Source organism: Pleurodeles waltl, chromosome 4_2, assembly GCF_031143425.1.
Source record: "Pleurodeles waltl isolate 20211129_DDA chromosome 4_2, aPleWal1.hap1.20221129, whole genome shotgun sequence".
Lineage (NCBI taxonomy): Eukaryota > Metazoa > Chordata > Amphibia > Caudata > Salamandridae > Pleurodeles > Pleurodeles waltl.
This window is the reverse complement of record NC_090443.1, coordinates 109,656,987-109,684,184: the sequence shown is the minus strand read 5'-3', so window position 1 is coordinate 109,684,184 and position 27,198 is coordinate 109,656,987. Positions and strand designations below refer to the sequence as shown.

The 27,198-nt window shown below is 44.0% G+C and overlaps 1 protein-coding gene across 1 annotated transcript in view; it reads right to left on the bottom strand.

Annotated features, from left to right (window-relative positions):
* Positions 1–27,198, bottom strand: part of CERS5 (ceramide synthase 5) — a 659,392-nt gene that overhangs the window by 451,319 nt on the left and 180,875 nt on the right. The window contains exon 2 of the mRNA XM_069230878.1: positions 26,269–26,374. Within this exon, the coding sequence (XP_069086979.1) occupies positions 26,269–26,374 (106 nt within the window). The remainder of the gene's footprint in view (positions 1–26,268; positions 26,375–27,198) is intronic.

The following is a 27,198-nucleotide window of genomic DNA, read 5'->3' as shown; positions in this document are numbered from 1 at the left end:
CAACAAGAAAAACTGTTTTAAGCACTAAAAATCTTAACGGGCAAGAATGCATGGGCTCAAAAGATGACCCCATTATAAATGTCAAAACAAGATTTAGGTACCACTGAGGCACATGAAAAGGAATGGGAGGAAACTTATTAAGTAAACCCTTAAGATACCTAACTACTATAGGTGATTTAAACAATGAGGGCTGATCCGGGAGGCAAAGAAAGGCTGACAGAGCAGCTAAATAACCCTTAACCGTAGCCACTGCACAACGCTTCTTTGCTAAGTCCAAAGCCAATAATAAAATATCAGAAAGGTGGGCCTTCAAACGGTCAATTTGCCTTTCTCTACAACAAGCCATGAATTCTGCCCACCTACCGGCATAAACGGTCTTAGTGGAGTATTGCCTGGCTTATGAAATAACATCCACTACATCTGGTGGGAGAGAAAAGGAACTCAGGTTGCCACGTTCAATTTCCAGGCATGAAGGTGCAGACTCTGGAGGTGGAGGTGTAGAACCTGCCCCTGCGAGAGGAGGTCTACCCTGAGTGGTAGATGGAGCAGAGGGCACAGCGATAGTTGGAGAAGGTCCGTGTACCACACCCTTCTTGGCCAATCCGGGGCTATTAAAATAACCTGAGCCAGATCTTGGCAAATCTTCCTTAGAACCCGAGGAATCAAGGGTATGGGTGGGGGGGGGGGGGGGGGGGGGGGCGTAAAGCAACTGGTTGCACCAAGAGATCTGAAACGCATCCCCCAAATCTCCTTGCACCGGAGGCTGCAGAATGACAGGCAGTGCGCGTTCTCCAGAGTGGCAAACAGATCTATAACCGGAGAACCCCAAAACTGAAAGATGTGCAGGATCAGATCCGGATGAAGACGCCACTCGTGATCGCCCGAAAGGAGCAGACAGAGTCCGCACGCACATTGAGCACCCCGGCCAGATGATTTGTTATCAAGAAAATCCAATGATCCTGAAGCCAGGACCAAAGACGCAGAGCTTCTCTGCAGAGAAGATACGACCCTACTCCTCCCTCCTTGTTTATATACCACATTGAGGTAGTGTTGTCCATCAGGTCCTGAAATGACTGACCGTGAAGGGACGGGAGAAAAGCCTTGAGAGCCAAGCGTATCGCCCGCAACTCCAACAGATTGATATGAAAAGTCTGTTCCACTGGAGAACAATGACCCTTGATCTCCAGGTCCCCCAGATGAGCTCCCCACCCTAGAGTGGAAGCATGCGTCATGAGCGTGGCCACCTGTTGGCGGCAGTGAAAACGGCCTTCCCAGCGAAAGGTTGCCGTTCACAGCCCATCGCAAATCCGCTGCAGAGTCTCTGGAGATCATCATCGACTCCTCGAGATCCCCTTTGTGTTGAAACCACTGCCTGCGGAGGCACCATTGGAGAGCCCTCATGTGCCAACGTGCATGAGTGACCAACAGAATGCAAGAAGCAAACAGACTGAGCAGGCGTAAGACCTTGAGGACTGGAACAACCGCTCCATTTTGAAACATTGGAATCAACGCCTGAATATCCTAGATCCGCTGAGGCGGAGGATAGGTCCTATTCAATGTTGTGTCCAGTACTGCCCCTATGAGCAGGAGGCATTGAGAGGGCTCCAGGTGAGATTTGGGTATATTGATCGAAAAACCCAGCCTGAACAACAACTGAGTTATCAACCGCAAGTGAAGCAACACAAGCTCTGGAGACTGGCTTTGATCAACCAATTAGTTTATCAACCAGTCGAATACCGATATCCCTTCCATTCTGAGACTTGCTGCCACCACCTTTGTGAAGACTCGAGGTGCTGAAGTAAGACCAAACGGAAGGACCGCAAACTGGTAGTGTTGCGACCCCACCACAAACCGGAGATACTTCCTGTGTGACTTCAGTATAGGGATATGAAAATACGCGTCCTGCAAGTCGACAGTCACCATCCAATCCTCTTTGTTCAACGCCAGAAGTACCTGCGCTAGAGTCAGCATTTTGAATTTCTCATGTTTGAGGAACCAATTCAAAATCCTCAGGTCTAGGATCGGTCTCAAACGACCGTCCTTCTTGGGGATCAGGAAGTATCTTGAATAACAACCCTGACCCCTTTCCTGCTCTGAAATCAACTCCACCACACCTTTTGACATTGGGTCTGAACTTCCTGCTGTAACAACAGGAGATGTTTTCTGAACAAAACGAGGGACGGGGAGAGATGGGAGGAGGAAACTCCTGAAAAGGGAGACCATAATCTTTTCTCACAATATTTAGAACCCATGAGTCCGATGTAACTAACTCCCACTCGTGGAGAAAAAGATGTAATCTTCCCCCTACAGAAGCATGATCGACAAAGGGGAGAAAACTAGGGCTGCTTCCCTTGCTGTTGTCCTCCAGAGGAACAGGATGACGTAGGGTGCTGCTGGGTGGCCCCTCTTGTTCTAACCCTCCCCTGCCCTCTAGAGGACCAATATAGGAGGCTGGTAGGCTGCTGGACTGAGGACTTGGGTCTCCCTCGATAAACTGCCCCACGTCCAAACCACCTGAACCTACAAAAGGACCTAAAAGGGGTAGCAGAGGAGGCTTGCAATCTTAAAGACTTTGCCGTGGCCCGGCTATCTTTAAAGCGCTCTAGGGCAGAGTCCGCTTTATCGCCAAACAGTTTTTCCCCATCAAATGGCAAATCCAACAAGGTGGTCTGTACATCCAAAGAAAACCCAGAGGACCTCAACCAAGCATGCCTCCTGGTAGCAATAGATGTACCCATTGCCCTGGCCACCGAGTCTGTAGAGTCCAAGCCAGACTGAATTATTTGTTTCGCCGCAGCCTGCGCATCAGACAGGAGTTCCCCAAATGGTCTCTGTATATTTTGAGGCAGATCAGGAACCATGGCTTTCGGAGTCCATGAGGGCGTGGACATACCTACCCAGCACACAGGTAGCATTTGCAGCCTTGAGAGCCATGCTGCAAGACGAAAAAGTCTTTTTTGCGGATTGTTCCATCCACTTGGATTCCCTGTCAGATGGAATCACAGGGAAGGAGGCCGGAGCAGACCTTGTAGAGCAAGAGGCCTGGACCACCAAACTCTCCGGGGTAGGATGTTGTGATAAAAACCCCGGATCACCAGGCGTTACTCTATATCTCCTTGCCACAGCTCTATTCACCGCAGGTGACGATACAGGCTTCCTCCAAAGTTCTAATAAGGGTTCCGTAAGAGCCTCTTTGAAAGGAAGCAATGGGTCTGCAGAAGCCAAAGAAGGATGCAGCAACTTTGTTAAAATGTTAGTTTTAAATTCCGCAGCAGGCAATGGAAGCTCTAAAAAGTCCACTGCCTTCCTGATCACAGTGTGAAAAGAAGCTGCCTCCTCTGTAAATTCCCCCTGTGAAGACAAGTCCCATTCCGGGGAAGTATCCAGCCCACTGGCCAACTCCAAGCCCTGATACTCTCCCAAAGGCTCGACAATCTCTTCTTCCTCCAACAACTGCCTTTGATATTCTTCCTCCTCCAAGAGACGCAAGGCCTTCCTGCGTGACCTCAATCGAGACTCCAACCTCGGCGTCGACATGGAATTTGCCGACGTCAAAGACACCGGCTTCAACACCTGACGAGGAACAGGAGAGGAAGGTTGACTCCGTTCAAATCCATCACCCCAATCAGGCGCTGGCACGGATTCTAATGGCGCCGAAGATGCATGTGGCTCCACCATCAGCGCCAGCTGACGGGGTGATGATATCGGAGCCATAGATCTAGAAGACGACGTCATGGGATTCACAGGACCTCGAGGAGATGTCATCGGCACCGATACAGTACCCTCAGCCGGATAGAATGGCATAAACGGTGACGCCTTGTACGGAGCAGGGGAGCCCAATGAAAATGCCAAAGGATCCATAGGACCAGCCGGTGCACCAGCAGGGGCAATGGCGTTGAACAAAGTAAACATGGCATTCAAAAATGCCGCCGGATCCGCTCCCGGACCCGGGAAGCCAGGATACCGCTGGTCTCCCTGTTGCACCTGTGTGCTTGCTGACCATCGGACTCCTGAGCAGCAGGTAACAATCGAGGATTGCCCTGAGGTACCACAACCTCAAAGACGGCCGGAGAAGCCTCAGGACTCTTGAGGTTGAGGAGTCACTTTCGGACTCACCTCCCACGTGGCCGACGAGATGGAGACCTCAATCTTGAATGGCTCCGAGCTGAACGGCGCCGAGAGTCATGATGGCGCAGTTTCTTATGCATCTTCGAAGAATCGTGAGAAGAGGATCTTCTATGGCTCCTATGACCCTTCTTTCGCCTTCGCCAAAAAGAGTTTGGCTTCCCTTTCCTTTAAAGCCTTAGGATTCATGCTCTGGCAAGACGCACACTCCTCGACGTCATGCTCAGAGCAAAGGCACCAAAGACAATCGTCATGAGGTTCAGTGACCGACATGCGACCCCCACATTCTGCAAGGCTTGAAACCGGACTTCCTAGGGGGAGACACTGTAATTACAAAGAGCAACAAGATGAAACCTCCAACAGAAGCGAGAGCTAGGAGAAAACCGTTAGCATCGAAGGCACGGAAAAAAGGGAACGGACATCAGCACACCAGCGAAGACCTCTTATTGGCACAGTGACATCAGATGGAGTCGCGTGGAGCCGTGCAATTGTGACGTCCTCTTCGACGTGGAGAGCTGGGAAGATGATTTTCGTCGGATGCTGGCACAAGGGTGAATTCATAAGGTGAGGAATCCACAGGTAGGTTCTATCCATCAGAAATATGTTTTTTGTCAAACCGCATGTTCAACACAGCCTTCTGGCTTGAATACAGAAGATCGGAGCCATGCATGTCTGCGTATAGTGTAATATAAATGTGGCAGCAATGACCATCAAAATGGCCGCATCTTCCTGTAATTTATCATAAGTATGCAAAAGGTGCTCAAACACAAATAAACATATCTGTTGCCAAATACGTACACTGGAATGGGACCACGCCTATACCAGAAAATACAAATGTATGGAAAACATTATGTGGAGCACACAAATATACAAGTAATTCATTGTCTAAATCAATGGATTAAAAGGACCTTTAGGCAATTTAATATAGCAAATTTTCATTTGTACACAAAACAATAAACAAATCATACGACTAGTATGTGGCAAATATTCAGTAAGAAAAAGGAAACTTTAATATATAGATAACAGTTCTAATACAAATTGCCTCCCTTGTGAACAAATCGTTCCCCAACATTAAAAACAAACCTGTTTAAACCAAAAACTACATATTAAACTCCTAAACCACATATGCCAAATATAAAGTACCAAAGTAAAAGTAAGCAGTTGAGTCCAAAATGAGATCATCCAAGAACAATCATGCGTGTGGCTGTAAAATTCAGTCAAAAAGACAATTGAGTCCAAGGTCAGCTCATCCAAGGGCATTCATGCTTTCAGCCGACACGTGCTTCGTCCTGTGCCGGACTTCCTCAAGACTGATTAGACAAACAAGAAGTAATTAAATAGTCTTATACACAACATAATTATAAATTATCAATGACCATGAACAGTTTTCCAAATAAGTTGGTACACAACTGTACCAATATAAACCTAATATTAGTAACCAACAGAACGTGTCCAGAGAGATATGCCACACACTAGAACCATCACCAAGAAATGTGTATGTCCACATGCCAACAAAAAATTACCCAACAACGAAATAACAAGTGAAGTAAAGAAAAAAACAGGAAGAAGATGACCCAACATAAAAGGAAAGAGTATTCATAATCCCTAATATTAAGATTTGGAACAGAGAGACAGTGTTATAGATGGTAAAGACCCACACTACCATGAGTCTTTAGAGAGATGTTTTAATACCTATTTGATGATGATTTAGCTCCAACAAGTATCACAGGGTCACTGCAAATATAGAAATATATATACCACTCCATCACAATATACTAATAGTATGTAATACTCCAAAATATTCAACTCAAAAGTACCACCAACCTACATAAATGAACTTAGCTATATAACAAATGTTCTCCATGGCCATGCCCACAATCTTTCAACCATGAAGAAAGGTCAGCTCTTCCAATAGTACTCCAGTCTCTCAAATGAGACCCTCCTACAATGAATCAGAAAAGAACCACATAAGTATACAGTGTTGTGTCTCAAATACCCCTCTTAAACGTCCTTATGTAGCTATATATTATCTCTCAAATATTTCAATTAACATTTGTTGTTACTTGCCATACTGTATTAATATGAATATCAGAAAACAGCAAAAGCCTTAGTTAAATGTCTCAACTATATTTATAGAAAAACAAACATAAGCGTCTATTTGCTTTACCTTGATGGGATCCAAAGTCTCGTAGAAAACCATTGGCATGTCCTATAACCGCCAAACAGCTTGTAATTGCCATCAAGCGCTTTCATATAGGAGTTAGAAATAGAAGACGGACGAAGCGATTTCATGTATTTCTGTGCACGCGTCGTTGAATGTCCCATTCACCATTATAGGCGCCATTTTTTTGTAACTTCTTTAGTAATGACACATCAACTCTTATCCACCACATCTTTCAAAATCTATAGAATTATTCTGAAGTATCTAGAATCTTCAGAAACCAACCTCAAAAAAAGAAGAAGCACCATAATTGCATGCTCACAGGCAAACGCGTTGTTAGTACAAACCTCTTATTATTATAAGTGCCTTCTTTATATAATCACAAACCTTCTGGGCAGGATTCCCTAAAACATCCTCTAACAGGAAGTCCCAATTCATTCACAACTGCTCTGATCGTTCATACACAACGCAATCACATATTCCCATACACGCGTTGTTTGATGTCCCATTCCATTATGCGCGCCATCTTTAAATAGTTGGTGATGTTTTTTGGTACTGATTATCGACCAAAATCAATCAAAGTCGAAGAAAAAACACAGCGCTTACATGTAGACAGGAGATCGCTTTGTTACGGCAACTCAGGACTTAAGACTTGCGCCATCTTTCAATAATCGTCAATCTTCAAACACAAATTATTAAATCATCACCCAACTGGTAATCAATCAATCCAATTGTTCATAAATAGATGGAAACTTGTAATCACCGTTGTATTAATGCAATAATAAAATGCTTTAGCAAATAGATGGCCCAATTAGGAAAAAAATAAACCTATATCTCTTACAAACATATGTATTAAAAAAATGAAATACAACCCCAGGCTGCCACTGACCAGATCAAAACATACATATCCAAATCTTGGACACCTTATGCCACCGTCTAGTGATAAAATTGAATAAGTAAACATCACACCTTAACAACTATATTAAGATGTACCAGTGTTAAGTGGCTCAATATGTGTAAAAGATGTCCTGTCCTATGCCCCTGTGAAGAGGTTATATAAGAGATCAGAGAAAAAGTCATTCAAAGAAAGGAACACATGCAGACCTCCTATTGTGCTATTAGAATCTTTGTTCATTAAATTCGACAATGAATACATCCTAGAATATCAATGTACATGATTTTATCTCGATGATTTGATCCAAAATACATCCCTTAATTTTAATCACATAGCAGATAATAATGATTATACACTTATAAAAAATGGTGCATTTCATGATTTACATTCATGCCTAATTCTATGCTCTTAAGTCTAATTATCCACTTTGTGGTGCTCCACGTAATGTTTTCTATATATATATATATGTCTGTGTATAGTGACTGCAGTGTTGACACTCCTAGCAGCGGTATCTGCTGCATCTAGGGCAGATCTTATTTGATGGCTTGCCCTTACCTTCACTACTTTTTGTGCCCTTTTCTGGTGTTCTTTAGGGAGATGCTGTATTATGTCTTGCATCTCGTCCCAATGGGCTCTGTCATAGCGAGCTAATAATGCTTGCGAGTTGGCTATTCTCCACTGACAAGCTGCCTGGGACGCAACTCTTTTCCCTGCAGCATCGAATTTCCTGCTCTCTTTATCAGGAGGGGGTGCATCTCCTGATGACTGACTATTTGCTCTCTTCATGGCAGCGCTAACTACCACAGAATCAGAAGGTACCTGATGGGTGATATAATCAGGGTCAGAGGGTGCAGGTTTACATTTCTTCTCTATCCTAGGTATTATGATGCGTGCTTTCACAGGTTCACTAAAGATCTGATCTGCATGTTTTATCATGCCTGGGAGCATGGGGAGGCATTCATACCTAGAATGTGTTGAGGATAGGGTGTTAAATAAGAAATCCCCTTCTAGGGGCTCTGTGCATGCCCTAGCTATGACTTGGTTATAGACAGTACTATCCTCAGGTGGTGATGGTTTAGAGGGATAGCTGTCTGGATCATTACTTGGATTGGGATCTGGGTGATAAAGATCCCATGGATCCACATTGTCCTGTTGTAAATCATAAGAATGAGTGGGTGATTGCACTGGTGTAGGAGTAGGTAGGTAGGTGTGGAGAATGAGGAGGAGAGTGAGGAGGAGAAAATTGAGGAGGTGGTAGTTTCTCCTTCTGCTTTGGCACATTAGCTGGAGGCTGCATAGTGTCCAATTCCTCATGAAAAGCTAGCTTCCTCTTTGTTTTTAAAGGAGGTGCTGTCAGAATTCTCCCTGTTTCCTTATGGATGTGGATCCTGGATTGCCTTTCATCCATAATTTCTAGAACTGGTTGTACCTTTAACTCCTCTTCAGAGGTTTTGTGGCTTTCTTTAAGTCTCATTGAAAGCCCATGGTCCTCTGTGTAAGTTTGTCTTTTCGGCTCTGAAGCATGCTTTTTCGGGATTGATTAAAGATGAGGAAGATGAAGGTTTCGGCTACGAAACTGGCTTTCTAATTTTCGACTCCGAAAAGTGGTTTTTAGTTGAGTCAAAAACTGAGCTCTTTGTTGTCTCTGATGTTTTCGGAGGAGTGGCCTTTTTCGGTGCCGAACTGTAAAGTTGGTCACCAACAGTCTTTTTTCGGGCAAAGCCATGGCCCTCCGACAGTGGACTTGTGCTTTTTATATTGAGAGGGTGCAGGGGCAGACGTACTCACATGTTGTCCTGCTGTGACTGTTCTGTCTTCGTCTCATTCCTGCTCGGACTCGGAATCTCAAACTGAGACTGCGGTCTGCATCAATTCTTCCTCTTCTACGTCGAGATGTTCACCGCTCCTCAACACAATTTTGAGTCTTCTTAATCCTCGGTCTCTAAGAGTCTTTTTAGATTGGAAGGATCAACAGGCCTCGCCGTTCTCTTCCCGATGGTCTGGGGAAAGGCAGAGGTTACAAACCAGATGCTGGTCTGTGTACGGGTACTTCGCGTGGCACAGAGGACAGAATCGGAATGGAATCCGATCCATGAGGCTTCCATGTGGTCGCTCCGAATAGGCCAGAGTTGGGCGCATGGGCCCCGAAGGGCGAACAAAGTTATTTTCCCGATGGTAGTTCTCTGTCAATGGAAGATTATAAACCCAATTGATACATTACCGACGAAAAGAGTTTTACAAAGTTTTCCCAATCGAAATCTCGGAGCAAAAGGAAACACGTCCGAACCCGACGGTGGAAAGAAAACAATCTAACAATGGAGTCGATGCCCATGCGCAATGGAACCCAAGAGGAGGAGTCACTCGATCCTGTCAATCGAAAACACTTCTTCGAAGAAAAACAACTTGTAACACTCCGAGCCCAACACTAGATGGCAGGATAATGCACAGCCTGTGTATCTGCAGCTACACATGCCATCAAACACATATATATATATATATATATATATATATATATATATATATATATATATATATATATATATATATATATATATATATATATATATATATATATATATATATATATATATGGAAAATGTCACTTACCCAGTGTACATCTGTTCGTGGCATTAGTTGCTGCAGATTCACATGCTGTGCACATCCCGCCATCTGGTGTTGGGCTCGGAGTGTTACAAGTTGTTTTTCTTCGAAGAAGTCTTTTCGAGTCACGAGATCGAGGGACTCCTCCCATTTCGGCTCCATTGCGCATGGGCGTCGACTCCATCTTAGATTGTTTTCCCCGCAGAGGGTGAGGTAGGAGTTGTGTATGCTAATAATAGTGCCCATGCAATGGAGTGAATATGTATGTACATAATGTAGTTTAAAGTAATATATTTACAAATTTACAAATGTTCAAGATCAACTTCTAAACGGCTACAGGCTCCCGGGGAGGTGGGTGGGCGCATGTGAATCTGCAGCAACTAATGCCACGAACGGATGTACACTGGGTAAGTGACATTTTCCGTTCAATGGCATGTGTAGCTGCAGATACACATGCTGTGCATAGACTAGTAAGCAGTTATCTCCCCAAAAGCGGTGGTTCAGCCCGTAGGAGTTGAAGTTGTTTGAAACAATGTTCGTAGTACTGCTTGACCTACTGTGGCTTGTTGTGCTGTTAACACATCTACACAGTAGTGTTTAGTAAATGTATGAGGCGTAGACCATGTAGCTGCCTTACATATTTCGGTCATTGGAATATTTCCTAGAAAGGCCATGGTAGCACCTTTCTTTCTAGTTGAGTGTGCCTTTGGTATAATAGGCAGTTCTCTTTTTGCTTTAAGATAACAGGTTTGAATGCATTTAACTATCCATCTAGCAATGCCTTGTTTAGAAATTGGATTTCCTGTATGAGGTTTTTGGAAAGCAATAATTGTTTTGTTTTCCGAATTAGTTCTGTTCTGTCAATGTAGTACATTAACGCTCTTTTGATGTCTAATGTATGTAGTGCTCTTTCAGCTACAGAATCTGGCTGTGAGACGAACACTGATAATTCTACTGTTTGATTCAAGTGGAACGGTGATATGACTTTTGGTAAAAATTTAGGATTTGTCCGTAGAACTACTTTATGCTTGTGTATTTCAATAAATGGTTCTTGTATGGTAAATGCTTGAATCTCACTTACTCTTCTTAAAGATGTGATGGCAATTGAAAATGCAACTTTCCATGTTAAGTATTGCATTTCACAAGAGTGCATGGGCTCAAAAAGTGGACCCATGAGTCGCGTTAAGACAATGTTGAGGTTCCATGAAGGAACTGGTGGTGTTCTTGGTGGTATAATTCGCTTTAGGCCTTTCATAAACGCTTTTATGACTGGTATCCTAAACAGTGAAGTTGAGTGCGTAATTTGCAGGTAAGCTGAAATTGCGGTAAGATGTATTTTAATGGAAGAAAAAGCTAGCTTTGACTTTTGCAAATGTAATAAGTATTTTACGATATCTTTGGCAGATGCGTGTAAAGGTTGAATTTGATTATTATGACAGTAAAAACAAATCTTTTCCACTTATTTGCATAGCAATGTCTAGTGGTAGGTTTCCTAGCTTGTTTTATGACCTCCATACATTCTTGTGTAAGGACTAAGTGTCCGAACTCTAGGACTTCAGGAGCCAAATTGCTAGATTCAACGATGCTGGATTTGGGTGTCTGATCTGTTGTTTGAGTTGCGTTAACAGATCTGGTCTGTTTGACAGTTTGACATGAGGCACTACTGAGAGGTCTAGTGGTGTTGTGTACCAAGGTTGTCTTGCCCATGTTGGCGCTATTAGTATGAGTTTGAGTTTGTTTTGACTCAACTTGTTTACTAGATATGGAAGGAGTGGGAGAGTGGGAGAGGTGGAAAAGCGTAAGCAAATATCCCTGACCAACTCATCCATAACGCATTGCCCTGAGACTGATGTTGTAGGTACCTGGATGCGAAGTTTTGGCATTTTGCGTTTTCCTTTGTTGCAAATAGATCTATTTGTGGTGTTCCCCAACTCTGGAAGTAAGTGTTCAGTATTTGGGGGTGAATCTCCCATTCGTGGATCTGTTAGTGATCCCGAGAGAGATTGTCTGCTAACTGATTCTGAATTCCTGGAATAAATTGTGCTATTAGGCAAATGTGGTTGTGAATCGCCCAATGCCATATTCTCTGTGCCAGGAGACACAACTGTGTTGAGTGTGTCCCTCCTTGTTTGTTTAGGTAATACATTGTTGTCATGTTGTCTGTTTTGACAAGAATGTGTTTGTGGCTTATTATGGGTTGAAATGCTTTCAGCGCTAGAAATACTGCCAATAGTTCTAAGTGATTTATGTGAAACTGTTTTTGCGGACTGTCCCATTGTCCTTGGATGCTGTGTTGATTGAGGTGTGCTCCCCACCTTATCATGGAGGCATCTGTTGTTATCACATATTGTGGCACTGGGTCTTGGAAAGGCCACCCTTGGTTTAAATTTATACTGTTCCACCATTGAAGCGAGGTGTATGTTTGGCCGTCTACCAACACCAGATCCAGAAGTTGACCCTGTGCCTGTGACCACTGTGATGCTAGGCACTGTTGTAAGGGCCGCATGTACAACCTTGCTTTTGGGACAATGGCTATGCATGAGGACATCATGCCTAGGAGTTTCATCACCATTTTGACCTGTATTTTGTGTTTTGGATACATGGCATGTATTACATTGTGAAATGCCTGAACCCTTTGTGGACTTGGAGAGGCAATCCCTTTTGTTGTGTTGATTGTTGCAGAAGGTCTGACTTTGTGTAGTTGATTGAGAACCCTAGTTTGTGGAGGGTTTCTATGACATACTTTGTGTGTTGTGAACACCGTTCTAGCGTGTTGGTTTTGATTAACCAATCGTCTAGGTACAGGAACACATATATTTGCTGCCTTCTGATATGTGCAGCTACGACTGCTAGGCACTTTGTAAAAACTCTTGGCGCAGTTGTTTTTCCGAATGGCAACACCTTGAATTGGTAATGTACCCATTGGAATACAAACCTTAAGTACTTTCTGTGTGAAGGATGTATCAGTATATGGAAATATGCATCCTTTAGGTCTAGTGTTGTCATGTAGTCTTGTTGTTTGAGCAGTGGGATTACGCCCTGTAATGTCACCATGTGAAAGTGATCTGATTTGATGTAGGTATTTAATGTTCTGAGATCTAATATAGGTCTCAGACTCTTGTCTTTTTTGGGTATGAGAAAGTACAGAGAGTAAACTCCTGTTCCTTTCTGTTGGTTTGGTACTAATTCTATTGCTTCTTTCTGTAGCAATGCCTGAACTTCTAGTCCTAGAAGATCTATATGTTGTTTTGACATTTTGTGTGTTTTTGGTGGGACGTTTGGAGGGAATTTGAGAAATTCTATTCAATAACCATGCCGGATAATTGCCAGTACCCAAGTGTCTGTTGTTATCTCATCCCAATGTTTGTAAAATTTGCTTAGTCTCCCCCCCACAGGTGTTGTGTTGGGGATGTGTGACTTGGAAGTCACTGCTTGTTTTGAGGAGTTTTGGGGCTTTGGAACTTCCCTCTACTTTTTGGGAACTGTCCCCCTCTATATTGTCCCCGAAAACTTCCCCGCAGATATTGGCTCTGATAAGTGGGCCTTGTTTGTGAGGTTGTGGGTTCTGTGCTTTGCCCTCGAAACCCCCCTCGAAACTGTGTTTTTCTAAATGTGCCTCTGCTCTGTGGGGAGTAGAGTGCGCCCATGGCTTTGGCCGTATCAGTGTCTTTCTTAAGTTTTTCGATAGCAGTGTCCACCTCCGGCCCAAACAACTGCTGTCCGTTAAATGGCATATTCAGCACAGCTTGCTATATTTCCAGTTTAAATCCTGATGTACGCAGCCATGCGTGTCTCCTTATTGTCACTGCTGTGTTGACAGTTCTAGCAGCTGTGTCTGCTGTGTCCATTGCTGACCGTATCTGATTGTTGGAGATACTCTGTCCTTCTTCTACTACTTGCTGTGCTCTTTTTAGGAACTTCTTGGGCAAATGTTCTATAAAGTGTTGCATTTCGTACCAATGAGCCCTATCGTATCTGGCCAACAAAGCCTGTGAGTTTGCAATACGCCACTGGTTTGCTGCCTGTGCCGCCACCCTTTTGCCTGCTGCGTTGATTTTTTTACTTTCTTTATCTGGAGGTGGTGCATCTCCTGAAGTGTGTGAGTTCGCTCTCTTGCGAGCTGCCCCTACTACAACTGAGTCCGGTGTTAACTGTTGTGTGATGTACACGGGGTCTGTTGGTGGCGGTTTATATTTTTTCTCCACTCTTGGAGTAATGGCCCTTCCTTTTACAGGCTCCTCAAACACTTGTTTGGAGTGTTTTAGCATTCCGGGTAGCATGGGAAGACTTTGGTACTGGCTGTGTGTGGACGACAATGTATTAAATAGGAAGTCGTCTTCAATGGGCTCTGCATGCAGGCTGACATTATGAAATGCCACTGCCCTTGACACCACCTGTGCGTAGGCTGTACTATCTTCTGGTGGCGACGGTCTAGCTGGATAACAGTTAGGACTATTATCTGACACTGGCGCATCATAAAGGTCCCACACGTCAGGGTCATCTTGACTCATTCCTGTACGAGTCGGGGATTGCATCATAGGTGGAGTGGCTACCGGTGATGTTTGCAGCGATAGTAGTGAAGACGGTGGCGGGCTTACTTGTTTAGCCACCTTTGCCTGTGGCTGCTTGTCTTTCTCCTGGAAGCCAAGTTTGCGTTTCATCCTAATAGGAGGGAGAGTGCTGATCTTCCCTGTTTCTTTTTGGATGTGGAGCCTTCTTTGGGTGTAGTCTGGCTCCATTGTCTCCAATTCCTGTCCAAATCTATGTATTTTCATTTGTGAGGACAGTCCTTGTTCCTCTGTGTAGGAACTTGATTTCGGTTCCGAGGCCGGTTGTTTCGGTACCGAAACCTTTTCAGCTACTTTTTTAGGTTCCGACGAAACCTTTTTTATTTTCGGCGTCGTTGCCTCTCGGTGCCGAATCATTTCGGTGCCGAACTTGCTCGGAACCGCTATCTCGGGCCCGAGATTGCTGTGTGGCGGTATCTTGAACGGAGTCGGATGACTTCGACACAAGCGTGCCCTTTTTCGGTGCCGATGATCGGTCACCTATTTTTCGGGTTAAGCCATGGCCTATTGGCGGTGGCGTCCCCATGGCTTTTGTGGTCTTCTCGTGAGTTTTATGTTTCGACGTCTTACTCCCGATTTTCGGCGTTTCTTCGGGATCGATCTCATCCGAGTCCGATTCCTGGATGGAGAAGGTTTCCTTTTCCTCCTCGAAACGCTCTTGTCCTGGCGGCGCCAATGCCATTTGCAGTCTTCTTGCTCTTCGGTCTCTTAGTGTCTTCCTGGACCGAAACGCTCGACAGGCTTCACAAGTATCTTCCTTGTGTTCTGCCGACAAACACAAGTTACAGACCAGATGCTGATCTGTATACGGATACTTGTTATGGCATTTTGAGCAGAAGCGGAATGGGGTCCGTTCCACCAGCCTTGAAGAGACACGTGGCCGGGCCGACCAGGCCCCGACGGGGGATCGAAAAAACCCCGAAGGGCCACCGGAGCTCTTCAAAAGTCGGTGTCGATCTGTTATAACTAACCCGATACCGAACGCGAACAATACCGACGATTTTTCTGAGATTCTAACTAACTTTCCGATCCGAAACCCGGAGCGAAAAGGAACACGTCCGAACCCGATGGCGGAAAAAAACGAATCTAAGATGGATTCGACGCCCATGCGCAATGGAGCCGAAATGGGAGGAGTCCCTCGATCTCGTGACTCGAAAAGACTTCTTCGAAGAAAAACAACTTGTAACACTCCGAGCCCAACACCAGATGGCGGGATGTGCACAGCATGTGTATCTGCATGCCATCGAACATATATATATATATATATGTACATACATACATACACACACACACACACACACACACACATATATAGGGAGAATGTTACTTACCCAGTGTACATCTGTCTGTGGCATGTAGTGCTGCAGATTCACATGCTATGCATATCTCTTCTGTCATCTAGTGTTGGGCTCGGAGTGTTACAAGTTGTTTTTCTTTGAAGAAGTCTTTTCGGAGTCACGAAATCGAGTGACTCCTCCTCTCGGTTACAATGCGCACGGGCATCGACTTCATTATTAGATTGTTTTCACGCAAAGGGTGAAGGAAGGAGTGTTAGAGTATAAGAATATAAAGAGATGTCCATGCACATGTATCTACAAATGATAGATAAACAACTACAGGCTTCCGGGAAGGAGGGAGGGTGCATATGAATCTGCAGCACTACATGCCACGAACAGATGTACACTGGGTAAGTGACATTTTCCATTCAATGGCATGTGTAGCTGCAGATACACATGATATGTATAGACTACTAAGCAGTTAATCCTCCTCAAAAATAAGCGGTGGCTAGCCTGTAAGAGTTGAAGCTGTTTGAAATAATGTTCGTAAGTTAGCTTGGCCAACATTGGCCTGTTGCTTTGAAAATACATCTACACAATAATGTTTTGTAAATGTATGAGGAGTTGACCATGTGGCAGCTTTACATATATCAGCCATTGGTATGTTTCCTAAGAATGCCATAGACGTAACTTTCTTTCTTGTAGAATGTACTTTAGGTGTGATCAAAAGTTCCTTGTTTAGAGATAGGATTGCCTTTATGTGTTTGCTGAAAAGCAACAAAAAGTTGTTTTGTTTTCCTAAAATCTTTAGTTTTATCTATATAGTACATAAGAGCTCTTTTGAGGTCCAGAGTATGAAGGGCTCTTTCTGCAACTGAGTCAGGCAGTGGGACGAAGATTGGCAATGCCACTGTTTGGTTGATGTGAAAAGGAGATACTACTTTTGGGAGAAATTTAGGATTTGTTTTAAGTACAACTTTATGTTTGTGTACTTGGGAAAAAGGTTCCTCAAGAGTGAATGCTTGTATTTCACTAACTCTTCGTAATTAAGTAATAACTACAAGGAAGGCAACCTTCCATATCAAAAATTGAATTTGACAAGAGTGCATGGGTTCAAACAGTGGACCCATGAGTCTGGTAAGTACGATATTTAGATTCCAAGAAGGAACAGGTGGTGTTCTAGATGGAATAATGCATTTGAATCCTTTCATGAAGGCTTTAATAACAGGTACTCTGAACAGAGACGTGTGTTGAATAGTTTGTAAGTATGCAGATATTGCAGTAAGGTGAATTTTGACGGATGAGAAAGCTAAATTAGTTTTTTTTTGCAAATGGAGTAGGTCCCTGGAGTAGGTATCCTGTATTGATGCTGTAAGTGGATCAATGTTTTAGATTGACAGTAGTAAACAAATCTTTTCCATTTGCTAGTATGACATTGTCTAGTAGTAGCTTTACGTGCTTGCTTGAGTACTTCCATACATTCTGATGGAAGTTCTAGGTATCCAAATTCTATGACTTCAGGAGCCAAATTGCTAAATTGAGGGCAGTGGGGTTTGGGTGCCTGATTTGACCTTTGTTTTGTGTTAACAAACCTGGTCTGTTTGGGAGTTTGGAATGGGGTACTACAGACAGGTCCAGGAGTGTTGTGTACCAATGTTGACGTGCCCATGTTGGGGCTATAAGTATCATGTGTGAGAGATGTCTGGCGTAGTTTGTTGACCAGAAAGGAAAGGACCGGGAGAGGGGAAAAAGCGTAAGCAAAAATCCCAGACCAATTGATCCATAGAGCATTGCCCTTGGATAGGGGATGTGGTGTCTGGATGCAAAGTTTTGGCATTTTGCGTTTTTGCTTGTTTGCGAATAGGTCTATCTCTGGTGTTCCCCACTTTTAAAGTACTTTTGAAGTACCTGGAAGTGAATCTCCCATTTGTGTGTCTGTTAGTGATTTCTGCTTAAGAGATCCGCCAGGTGATTGCGTATTCCTGGAATGTATTCTGCTAACAGATGAATGTGATTGTGAATCGCCCATTTCCAATTTTGTCTAGGCTAGTAGAGACAGTTGAGATGAATGTGTCCTGCCTTGTTTTCTGAGGTAATACATGGTTGTCATGTTGTCTGTTTTTATCAGAACAATCTTGTGTTTGAGAAGAGGTTGAAATGCTTTCAAGGCATGAAACACGGCTAATAATTCTAAATGGTTTATGTGAAATTTCTTCTTATTGGAATTCCATTCCCCATGATTGGTATGGTTGATCTAGGATAGGCCTTAGAGTGCCATCTTTTTGGGGAATGAGGAAGTATAGTGAGTCTACTCCTGTTCCTTGCTAAGAATGTGGGACCAATTCTATTGCTTGTTTTAGGAGTAGAGATTGTACCTCCGGTTGCAACAGAACGTTGTGTTCTAGGGACAATTTGTGGTAACGTGGTGGAATGTTTGGGGGGGGGGTGGAGATCAATTATACGCAATAGCCACTGCGGATAATTGATAACACCTAATTGTCTGTGATGATATTTTGCCAACAAGAGTGGAATTGTTGTAGTCTTCCCCCCCACAGGAGATGTGTGTGGTGGAGGGGCGGGAAAGAAGTCACTGTTTGGATGGTGTGGTGGCTTGTTTTGAGGCTTGGAACTTGCCTCTGCTTCTAAAATATTCTCCTCCATAGGATCCTCTAAACCCCCCTCTCTGATATTGTTGCTGCTGTTGTCCCTGCTTTGTTTGGGAGGTAGAAGCTTCAGAGGATTGTGGTTTGAATCCCCCACTAAACTGTGGCCTGCGAAAGGAGCCTCTATACGATGTGGTGTATAATGCTCCCATTGCTTTGACAGTATCTGAGCCTTTTCTCAGATTCTCTATGGTCGTATCGACCTCAGGCCCAAATAAGTGTTTTTTATCAAAAGGCATGTTAAGTACTGCCTGTTGGATTTCTGGTTTAAAACCAGAAGAGCATAACCATGCATGCCTTCCTATTGTAATGGCAGTATTTACACTCCTTGCTGCTGTATCAGCAGCATCTATGGCAGACCTTATCTGGTTGTTACTTATAGCTTGGCCCTCTTCTACTACCTGTTGTGCTCTCTTTTGATGCTCTTTTGTGAGGTGCTGTATGAGTTCTTGCATCTCATCCCGGTGGGCTCTACGTATCTGGCAAGAAGTGCTTGCGAATTCGCAATTCGCCATTGGTTGGCGGCTTGTGTGGCCACTCTTGCTAGCGGCATCAAACTTCATGCTCTCTATCAGGTGGAGGAGCATCCCATGAAGATTGGCTACTAGCCCTTTTTCTAGCCGCACTCACCACCACTGGATATGGAGGAACTTGTGTGTGATGTAGTCTGGGTCTGTAGGAGCAGATTTGTACTTTGTCAATTTGTGGAGTAATTATTCTAGCTTTGACAGGCTCACTAAAAATTTGGTCCGCATGTTTGACCATTCCAGGCAACATGGAAAGGCACTGGTATCAAGAGTGAGTGGAAGACCGTGTTGAACAAGAAATCTTCCTCTGGGGGCTCAGAATGCATAAGCACCCCATGATAAGTAGCTGCCCTAGAAACAACCTGCGTGTATTCAGTAGTGTCTTTTGGTGGAGAAGGCTGGGAGGTGGATAAGTCAGGATCATTATCCGGAATAGAATCCGGGTCATATAGATCCCAGGGATCTACTGTATCTCCATGAGAGTATTGTGAGCGCGTTGGAGAAGGCAACAGTGGTGGGCTATTTTGTGGAGGTGAAAAAGAAAGATGAGGAGAAGTAGGGACAGGTACTGGCTTCTCTTTTTGCTTTTGGATTTTTTCTGGTAGTTGAACAGAGTCTAATTCCTCTTGAAAAGCCAGCTTTCTTTTAGTTTTTAAAGGAGGTGCTGCAATAATTCTGCCGGTCTCCTTGAGTATATGGATTCTAGAATGTTTTTCATCCATAACCTCCAGTATAGGCTGAATCTCAAGTGTCTTCATCAGAAAGTATGGAAGATTCTTGCATTGGCTTCAAGGCTTGCTTCAGTCGTCTCGAAAGTCCTTGTTCCTCTGTATAAGAGGCTTTCTTCAGTTCCGAAGTTTGAATCTTTTTCGGTCCCGATCATGAAGTCGGCTGTTTCGGCTCCGAAGCAGGGCATCGAAGCTTCGACTCCGAGGCGTGAGGGCGCTTACTGGAGTCTGAGGCAGAACTTTTAACCAACTTACTCGACATCGAAGTGGACGGAGGAGTGTCCGTTTTCGTCGTCGAACATGAAGGTCGCTCGACGACAGTCTTTTTTCAGGCTGAACCATGGCCTTCCGGCAGTGGTGTATCCAAGGCCTTCGGTGCTTTTTTGTGTGTGGGCGTAGGGGCACACGTCTTCATGTGCTGGCCAGCAGTAATAGGCGTATCTTCTTCAGATTCTTGCTCCGAGTCAGTACCTCAGAAGGAGACTGCTGTCTGCGCCTGTTCTTCTTCCATGACGTCAAGATGCTCTGTACTCTTCGACGCCATCTCGAACCTTCAGGCTCTTCGATCGCTCAAGGTCTTCTTGGATCAAAACGATCGACAGGCCTCACAATCCTCTTCTCTGTGGTACGCGAAAGACACAAGTTACAAACCAGGTGTTGGTCTGCATAGGGAAACTTTGCGTGGCACCGAGGGCAGAATCGAAATGGAGTCCGATCTATCAGGATTCCACGAGGTAGACCCAAAAAAGCCAGAGTCGGGTGCACGCGCCCAAAGAGGAGAAATCTATATTCTGACTGTACTATTGGTTCGAGGCTAGATGGAAGACGAGCGAAACAATCCCGACAATAAAATTCATTTTCTAAGGTTTCCGATTCGAAATCTCGGAGCAAGAGGAAACACGTCCGAACCTGACAGCGGAAAGAAAACAATTTAACATTGGAGTCGATGCCCATGCGCACTGTAACCGAAAGGAGGAGTCACATGATCCCGTGACTCCGAAAAGACTTCTTCGAACCGACCCCAACACTAGTTGTCGGAAGAGATATGCATAGCATGTCTATCTGCAGCTACACATGCCCTCGAACATATATATATATATATATATATATATATATTTATTTATTTCAAGGCAACCCCAAAGTCACTGCACCAGCAACACAGGGCAGGTGCAGAGGTCAAAGGAGGGCCCAAAACACATAGGCGCGTATGGAGAACAAGGGTGCTCCGGTTCTAGTCTGCCAACAGGTAAGTACCTGAGTCTTCAGAGGGGGGGGAGGGGGTTTGTAGAGGACTGGGGAGGGGGGGGACACAAACAGGCACAAAAAACACCCCCCTCAGCGGCACAGGGGAGGCCGGGTGCAGTGTGCTTAGCAGGCATCAGGTTTTCAATAGAAGTCAATGGAGGGACCCGGGGGTCAATCTAGCGGTGCAGGCATGGCACAGGGGGGGCTTCTCAGGCCAGCCACCAACTGGGCTAGGCAAAGGGTCGCCTGATGGTCATTCCTGCACTGTAGTTTGGTTCCTTTTGATCCTGGGGGCTGCAGTAGCAGTGCTTGGTCCAGGCGTCAGGTTCTTTGTTCCAGGCAGTCATGGTCAGGGTGAGCCTCTGGATCCTGCCTGCATGCGTCGCTGTGGGGGTCCAGGGGGGTTGTCTCAGGTTACTCACAGAGTTGCAGTCGCCTGGGAGTCCTCTCTGTGGTGTTAGTTCTCTGGAGCTCGAGCCGGGGGCATCAGGTGCAGAGGGTGAAGTCTCACACTTCCGGCAGGAAGAGTGAGTTCTTTAAAAGTTGCTAAAAAGTTGAAAAGTTGCTGCTGTTTTTTAACACTGCCGTGGTTCTCGGGAGTTTCTTGGTCCTTCGGGTTCAGGACAGTCCTCTGAGGCTTCAGGGGTCGCTGGTCCCTGTCGGATGCGTCGCTGTGCAGGTTCTTTGAGTCTGGACACAGTCCGGTAGGGCTGGGGCCAAGTCAGTTGTCTCAGTCGTATCTGCAGGGCTTTCAGGTCAGCAGTCCTACTTCTTTGTGTAAATTGCAGGAATCTGATTTCCTGGGTTCTGGATCGCCCCTAAATACTACATTTAGGGGTGTGTTAAGGTCAGGATGGCAGTAGCCAATGGCTACTGTCCTGGATGGTGGCTACACCTTCTTTGTGCCTCCTTCCTGAGGGGAAGGGGGTACATCCTTAATCCTATTGGGGGAATCCTCCAATCTCAAGATGGAGGATTTCTAAAAGGCAGGGGTCAACTCAACTCAGGGCATCTTAGGGGCAAGTCCTGACTGGTGGAAGACTCCTCCTTGTTTTTCTCATTATCTCCTCCAGCCTTGCCGCCAAAAGTGTGGGCAGTGGCCAGAGGGGCGGGGATCTCCACTAGCTGGGATGCCCTGGGGTGCTGCAACAAAAGGGGTGAGCCTTTGAGGCTCACCGCCAGGTGTTACAGTTCCTGCAGAGGGAGGTGAGAAGCACCTCCACCCAGTACAGGCTTTGTTCTTGGCCACAGAGTGACAAAGGCACTCTCCCCATGTGGCCAGCAACATGTCTGGTGTGTGGCAGGCTGGCAGAAACTGGTCAGCCTACACTAGAAGTCGGGTAGATATTCAGGGGGCATCTCTAAGATGCCCTCTGGGTGTATGTTACAACAAATTGTACACTGGCATCAGTGTGCATTTATTGTGCTGAGAAGTTTGATACCAAACTTCCCAGTTTTCAGTGTAGCCATTATGGAACTGTGGAGTTTGTGCTTGACAAACTCCCAGACCATATATTCCTAGGGCTACCCTGCACTTACAATGTCTAAGGATTTGCTTAGACACTGTGGGGGCATAGTGCTCATGCACTTATGCCCTCACCTGTGGTATAGTGCACCATGCCTTAGGGCTGTAAGGCCTGCTAGAGGGGTGACTTACCTATGCCACAGATAGTGTAAGGCTGGCATGGCACTCTGAGGGGAGTGCCATGTCGACTTAGTCATTTTCTCCCCACCAGCACACACAAGCTGTGAAGCAGTGTGCATGTGCTGAGTGAGGGGTCACCAGGGTGGCATAAGACATGCTGCAGCCCTTAGAGACCTTCCCTGGCATCAGGGCCCTTGGTACCAGGGGTACCAGTTACAAGGGACTTACCTGAGTGTCAGGGTTGTGCCAATTGTGGAGACAAAGGTACAGTTTAGTGAAAGAACACTGGTGCTGGGGCCTGGTTAGCAGGGTCCCAGCACACTTTCAAATCATAACTTAGCATCTGCAAAGGCATAAAGTTAGGGGGAAACCATGCCAAGGAGGCATTTCCTTACACAACCCCCACCCCACCCCCAAACGAAAGAGGATGAGACTAACCTTTCCCATTTTCTAAGTGGAAGAACCTGGAAAGGCCATCTGCATTGGCATATAGGAAAAACGATTAACTACTGGGTGAAGATACCATGGAGCAAGTAAAAAGTGAGGTCCCTATGAAGTTACCCAAATAAGTCAGAAAATAGTATCAGGACAACTGTCGTAACCGTTAGTTCTGAGAAGTTATCTTTTGTGGATTCCAAAGGTTTTCTGAAAAATTCCAGAATGTAAAATTACCTACAATTATTAGGTATTTGGGTGTATAGCGCACTTCCACACTGGAAATTTCTATAGTACTATCCAAAAATGTGGGCAATAGAGCAAAAGGCAACAAAGCTGATGCATCAATTAAAGGGAAAACGCCAGTTTTTTAAAACTGTTCTGAACGTTAACAAGTAGCTATATCCCAAATCCCAACACATTTTGGTTTGGGAATTTGCAATATTGAATGGTGTATGGATCTATCGGGCTTCTACCACCTAGATCTGGTAGCTAAAGGTCCTTGTCTTTGATTGATAAGAGCTTTGTGTACCAGAAGCATAGACTTGAATACAATTAGTTCAACTGGAAGAACCCAAGACCATTCAGTCTGCAGCATTCTTTATCAGTTACAACCTCTGCCGAGAACCTTTTAGTACATCTAAATGTGTGATGCCTTAGTCCAGCCAAGATAATATTAACATGTTTTTAACCCCTTCACTGCTAGGCCTTTCCTCTTCCAGTGCTATGCCTTTTTTGGACTATGTGCTGCTCCATAACTTTTTGTCCACATACACAATACAAATTTGTTTCCCTTTTTACCCAACATCCTGGGGACTCTAAAGGTGCCCAGGGTTTGTGGAATTCCCTGGAGCGGACTGGGAAAATAGACAAAATAAGGCACAATGGAGTTTAAGAATATCGTGAAAAAGTGCTCCATGTATGTGTATTTGTTTTTTCCTAAAAATGACATTCACAAACCATTTGCTGTAATAAAGTTACAGTCTTCCCAGCTTTCAGGAGCATGCAGAGCTGAATATAAAACAACAATTATTTTGTACCACTGTTTCAGGCTTTTTCTAAGAGGTAGACTATTGTTCCTATTTTTTGGGCATATAATCTACTTCAGGTTTTATAGATTTCTGAAAAGTAGACAAAAATTCTGACATCTGCAAGGGGTGATGTGTAGATGGTTCAAGGTTTTCACAAGGAAAATAAGTGTTGAAATAAAGAAATATGGAAAATGAGTAGGAAAAAAAGGCAATTTTAATCACAATGGGCAATTGATAAAGGCAATATACAATTACATCCGCTAGACCCTTTCAGCTGCAGGGATATATAGGGCTTGTAAGTTTTCCAAGAACCCGAGGTACCCACAGCAAACAACTAAGATGCACCATAGAATGTTTTTTCATTGAGTAGCAGGTACAGACCAATTCTTACAGCAAAATAGGCAGAGTGAAAATGGGTATCAAGGAAACGTGTATTTCTGAAATAGGCACAAGATACACAGTTTAGGCGCAGTAGTTATTTCTAACACACTGAATTTGCAGGTTTTCATACTAGCGTATGATTTGGAGGGTATTTTTCAAAATGTCATCTTTCTCATACAGTGGCTTGCATTTGAAAGGCACAAATGTAGCGAAATTCAATTGGTCTTAACAAATGTTCTACTATTCTATGCTCCCACAAGTCTCCCGATAAAAAAACTAGCTCAAAAGAACGTTCAGAAAAGCACATCCATCAAAAGTAAATGGGAGATTCGCATAGAACAGGCTCTGTAAGCAAGACGAAGCACTAACTATTTCCCTACAGACATCTGAGTATTCCAAACAAGCAAACCCGTGGGACAGATATAGGGAATAAAAAGAAGTATATATGTGACTGCTTAGGGTAAACTTTGCCACAAAGCTATACATGGAACAGGACCGCTTTTTATCAGAAAGAAAATTACCACATACATCCAACAAAGAACCCTCCGCTCAAGACTGGCACCCCGCCTTAGAACACCACCATACAAGAAAAAGACTGTAGGTGGTACATCCTTCTCCGTCCAAGCAGCCAAACTATGGAATTCATTACCCCCAACTATAAGAGCCACAGATAACTTTCTTGTTTTCAGGAAACTACTCAAGAGTTGGCTCTTTCCTTCATAACCCCCTTTTTCAAACAACTATGAACTGCATATGCCTATGTGGATAATTATTTTTTTCAGATTATACGTATATTTCTATTTATTTATGGTTTCTTTGGAAAATATGTATTTCTATTTATTTATAGTTTCTTTGGAAAATATGTATTGCTACTGTCATAACAATAAAATACACACACACTCTTTTAAACCTGTCTGACTAAGTATTTTTTACCCATGATTCTAATTATGTATTGTATGTGCATATGTGTGTGTATTCATGTGTGTGTGTATAAATATATATATATATATATATATATATATGTGTATGTATGTGTATATGTTGTTTCTGTGCCTGGCATGTTTGTGGATCATTGCATGGCTCCTGGTTTTTGGGTTGTTATACTAGATATCTATGAATTTCTGCTCTCATTTTATCACACTTATCTACTCATCACTCTTATGTCATGTCTCTATCAAACTATCCTCCATTCTCACTCTGACTCATATCCATACCCAAATCCCTTCGACCACTTTCATCTCCTAAATACCTCTGCCTAAGCTCTTCCCTCCACCTCCACATCTAACTCACCAAACCTCACTCTACCTCTGTGACCTCCCACACAACCCTACTAAATTCTCCTGCATTCATCTCACCCTGCTACTATGCTCTCCCTAACCCTTCCACATCCTCTTTCCCCTCCGTCCCCCTTTTATTCATCCCAAGCCTTTGGATTGAGTAAATGAAGGATATACTCCCAATTAACACTTCTGGATTTCTTTCCTCCTCCACCCCTCCATTACTCCAGTCAATCTAACTAACAAACTCTCATATCCGCAACTCAAATTAACTCATAATAATACTAAAACTGTACTCCTTATTAAATTATACTAATCCATCACTAATTCTTGTTGGATACCGGAGTAGCGTGCTACTCATCGAAAAGCGCTTCGACGCCTCGTCAGGGGTAGTAAGCGCTATATAAATACGATTACAATACAATACAATACAATACCTTACAATATAAAGGATGCAACCCTAAGTGACTGGTGCAAAGATACGAGGTAAGTGTAGTCAAGTGAAAGATGCACAATAAATACATCTTCCCTGCATCATAATGGGGGAATCCTGATGTACAGCTGTAATGATCCAGGAGGGGCTTCTAAAGGTAATTAAAGAATCACGGCTTCCAGTCCACGTGTGAGAAGCTTCACTGACTAAAAGATAATGGAATCAGAAGTGCATTTATTTAACTTTGCAACTCCAAAATACATGAAAAGTTCTTACCTTAGTGATAGATGTAAACACTTTTTCAAGAATTGCATTTGGTTGTGATTTTCGAGGTCCACCAGTCTGAATCCCAAGGTGTAGAGCACATGGTTTCGCAATAAACCTGTTAAAAAAAAAAAAAAAAAATTTAAATGAATACTGTTGATTAACTTTATTTGGCGCTCTGACTAAGGCAGCATCGCCAAGAAGTCGATTAATAAACACTGTTAGAGGGGGTTTTCTAGGTTAAAGTATGGAATTCATCAATAAAAAAGAAATTGATGTGAAACAAGCCCTTTTTAGCAAATTTGGGATAGTCAAAGTATGCAGTTTTCATGAGGCTCTTTGATGGCAGTTCAGAGCTCACTGTGCTGGATTATGATGGTAACTTATGAACTGCACAGAAACAAAAGGAGTTCTGTGACAAAAGTAGTATCCCACTGAGCTACCAACATAAAATACTGTTCTGTGAACTGCATAGTACACGTCGTTTGCAGCAGGCATATTAACCAACTGCGCTACTTTAGATGAATCAAAACTGTCACTAGAGAAAACTCCATCTCTTTTCAGCAGATACATTAATCGCCAGAGTTATCTTTCCACTTTTATTGTTGCCTCTAAACTGTTGGATATACAAGGAACTCTGCAGTGGTTTTTAAACTTCTACAAAACCTGCCTCCAGTAACAAAAGCGGCCATCCACCCCACCATTCCAGCCCACCGGGGAAATGCCCGGTATGGCCAGTCCAGCCTTGAATGCAACCCTCACAAGATGGGGTTGAGCTGACATCTGTTTGTGTTTTCCAGGGGACTCAGAGGAAATCAAAAGGCGACACATGTAGTAGCATCAAAGCCCTCAAGTTTCTAGACTCCATGTGTGAGTAACTGTGAGTAACAAGTACAGCCCAGATATCTCCTTTGTGTTCAGTTACTTGTAGTTGCTTATTCC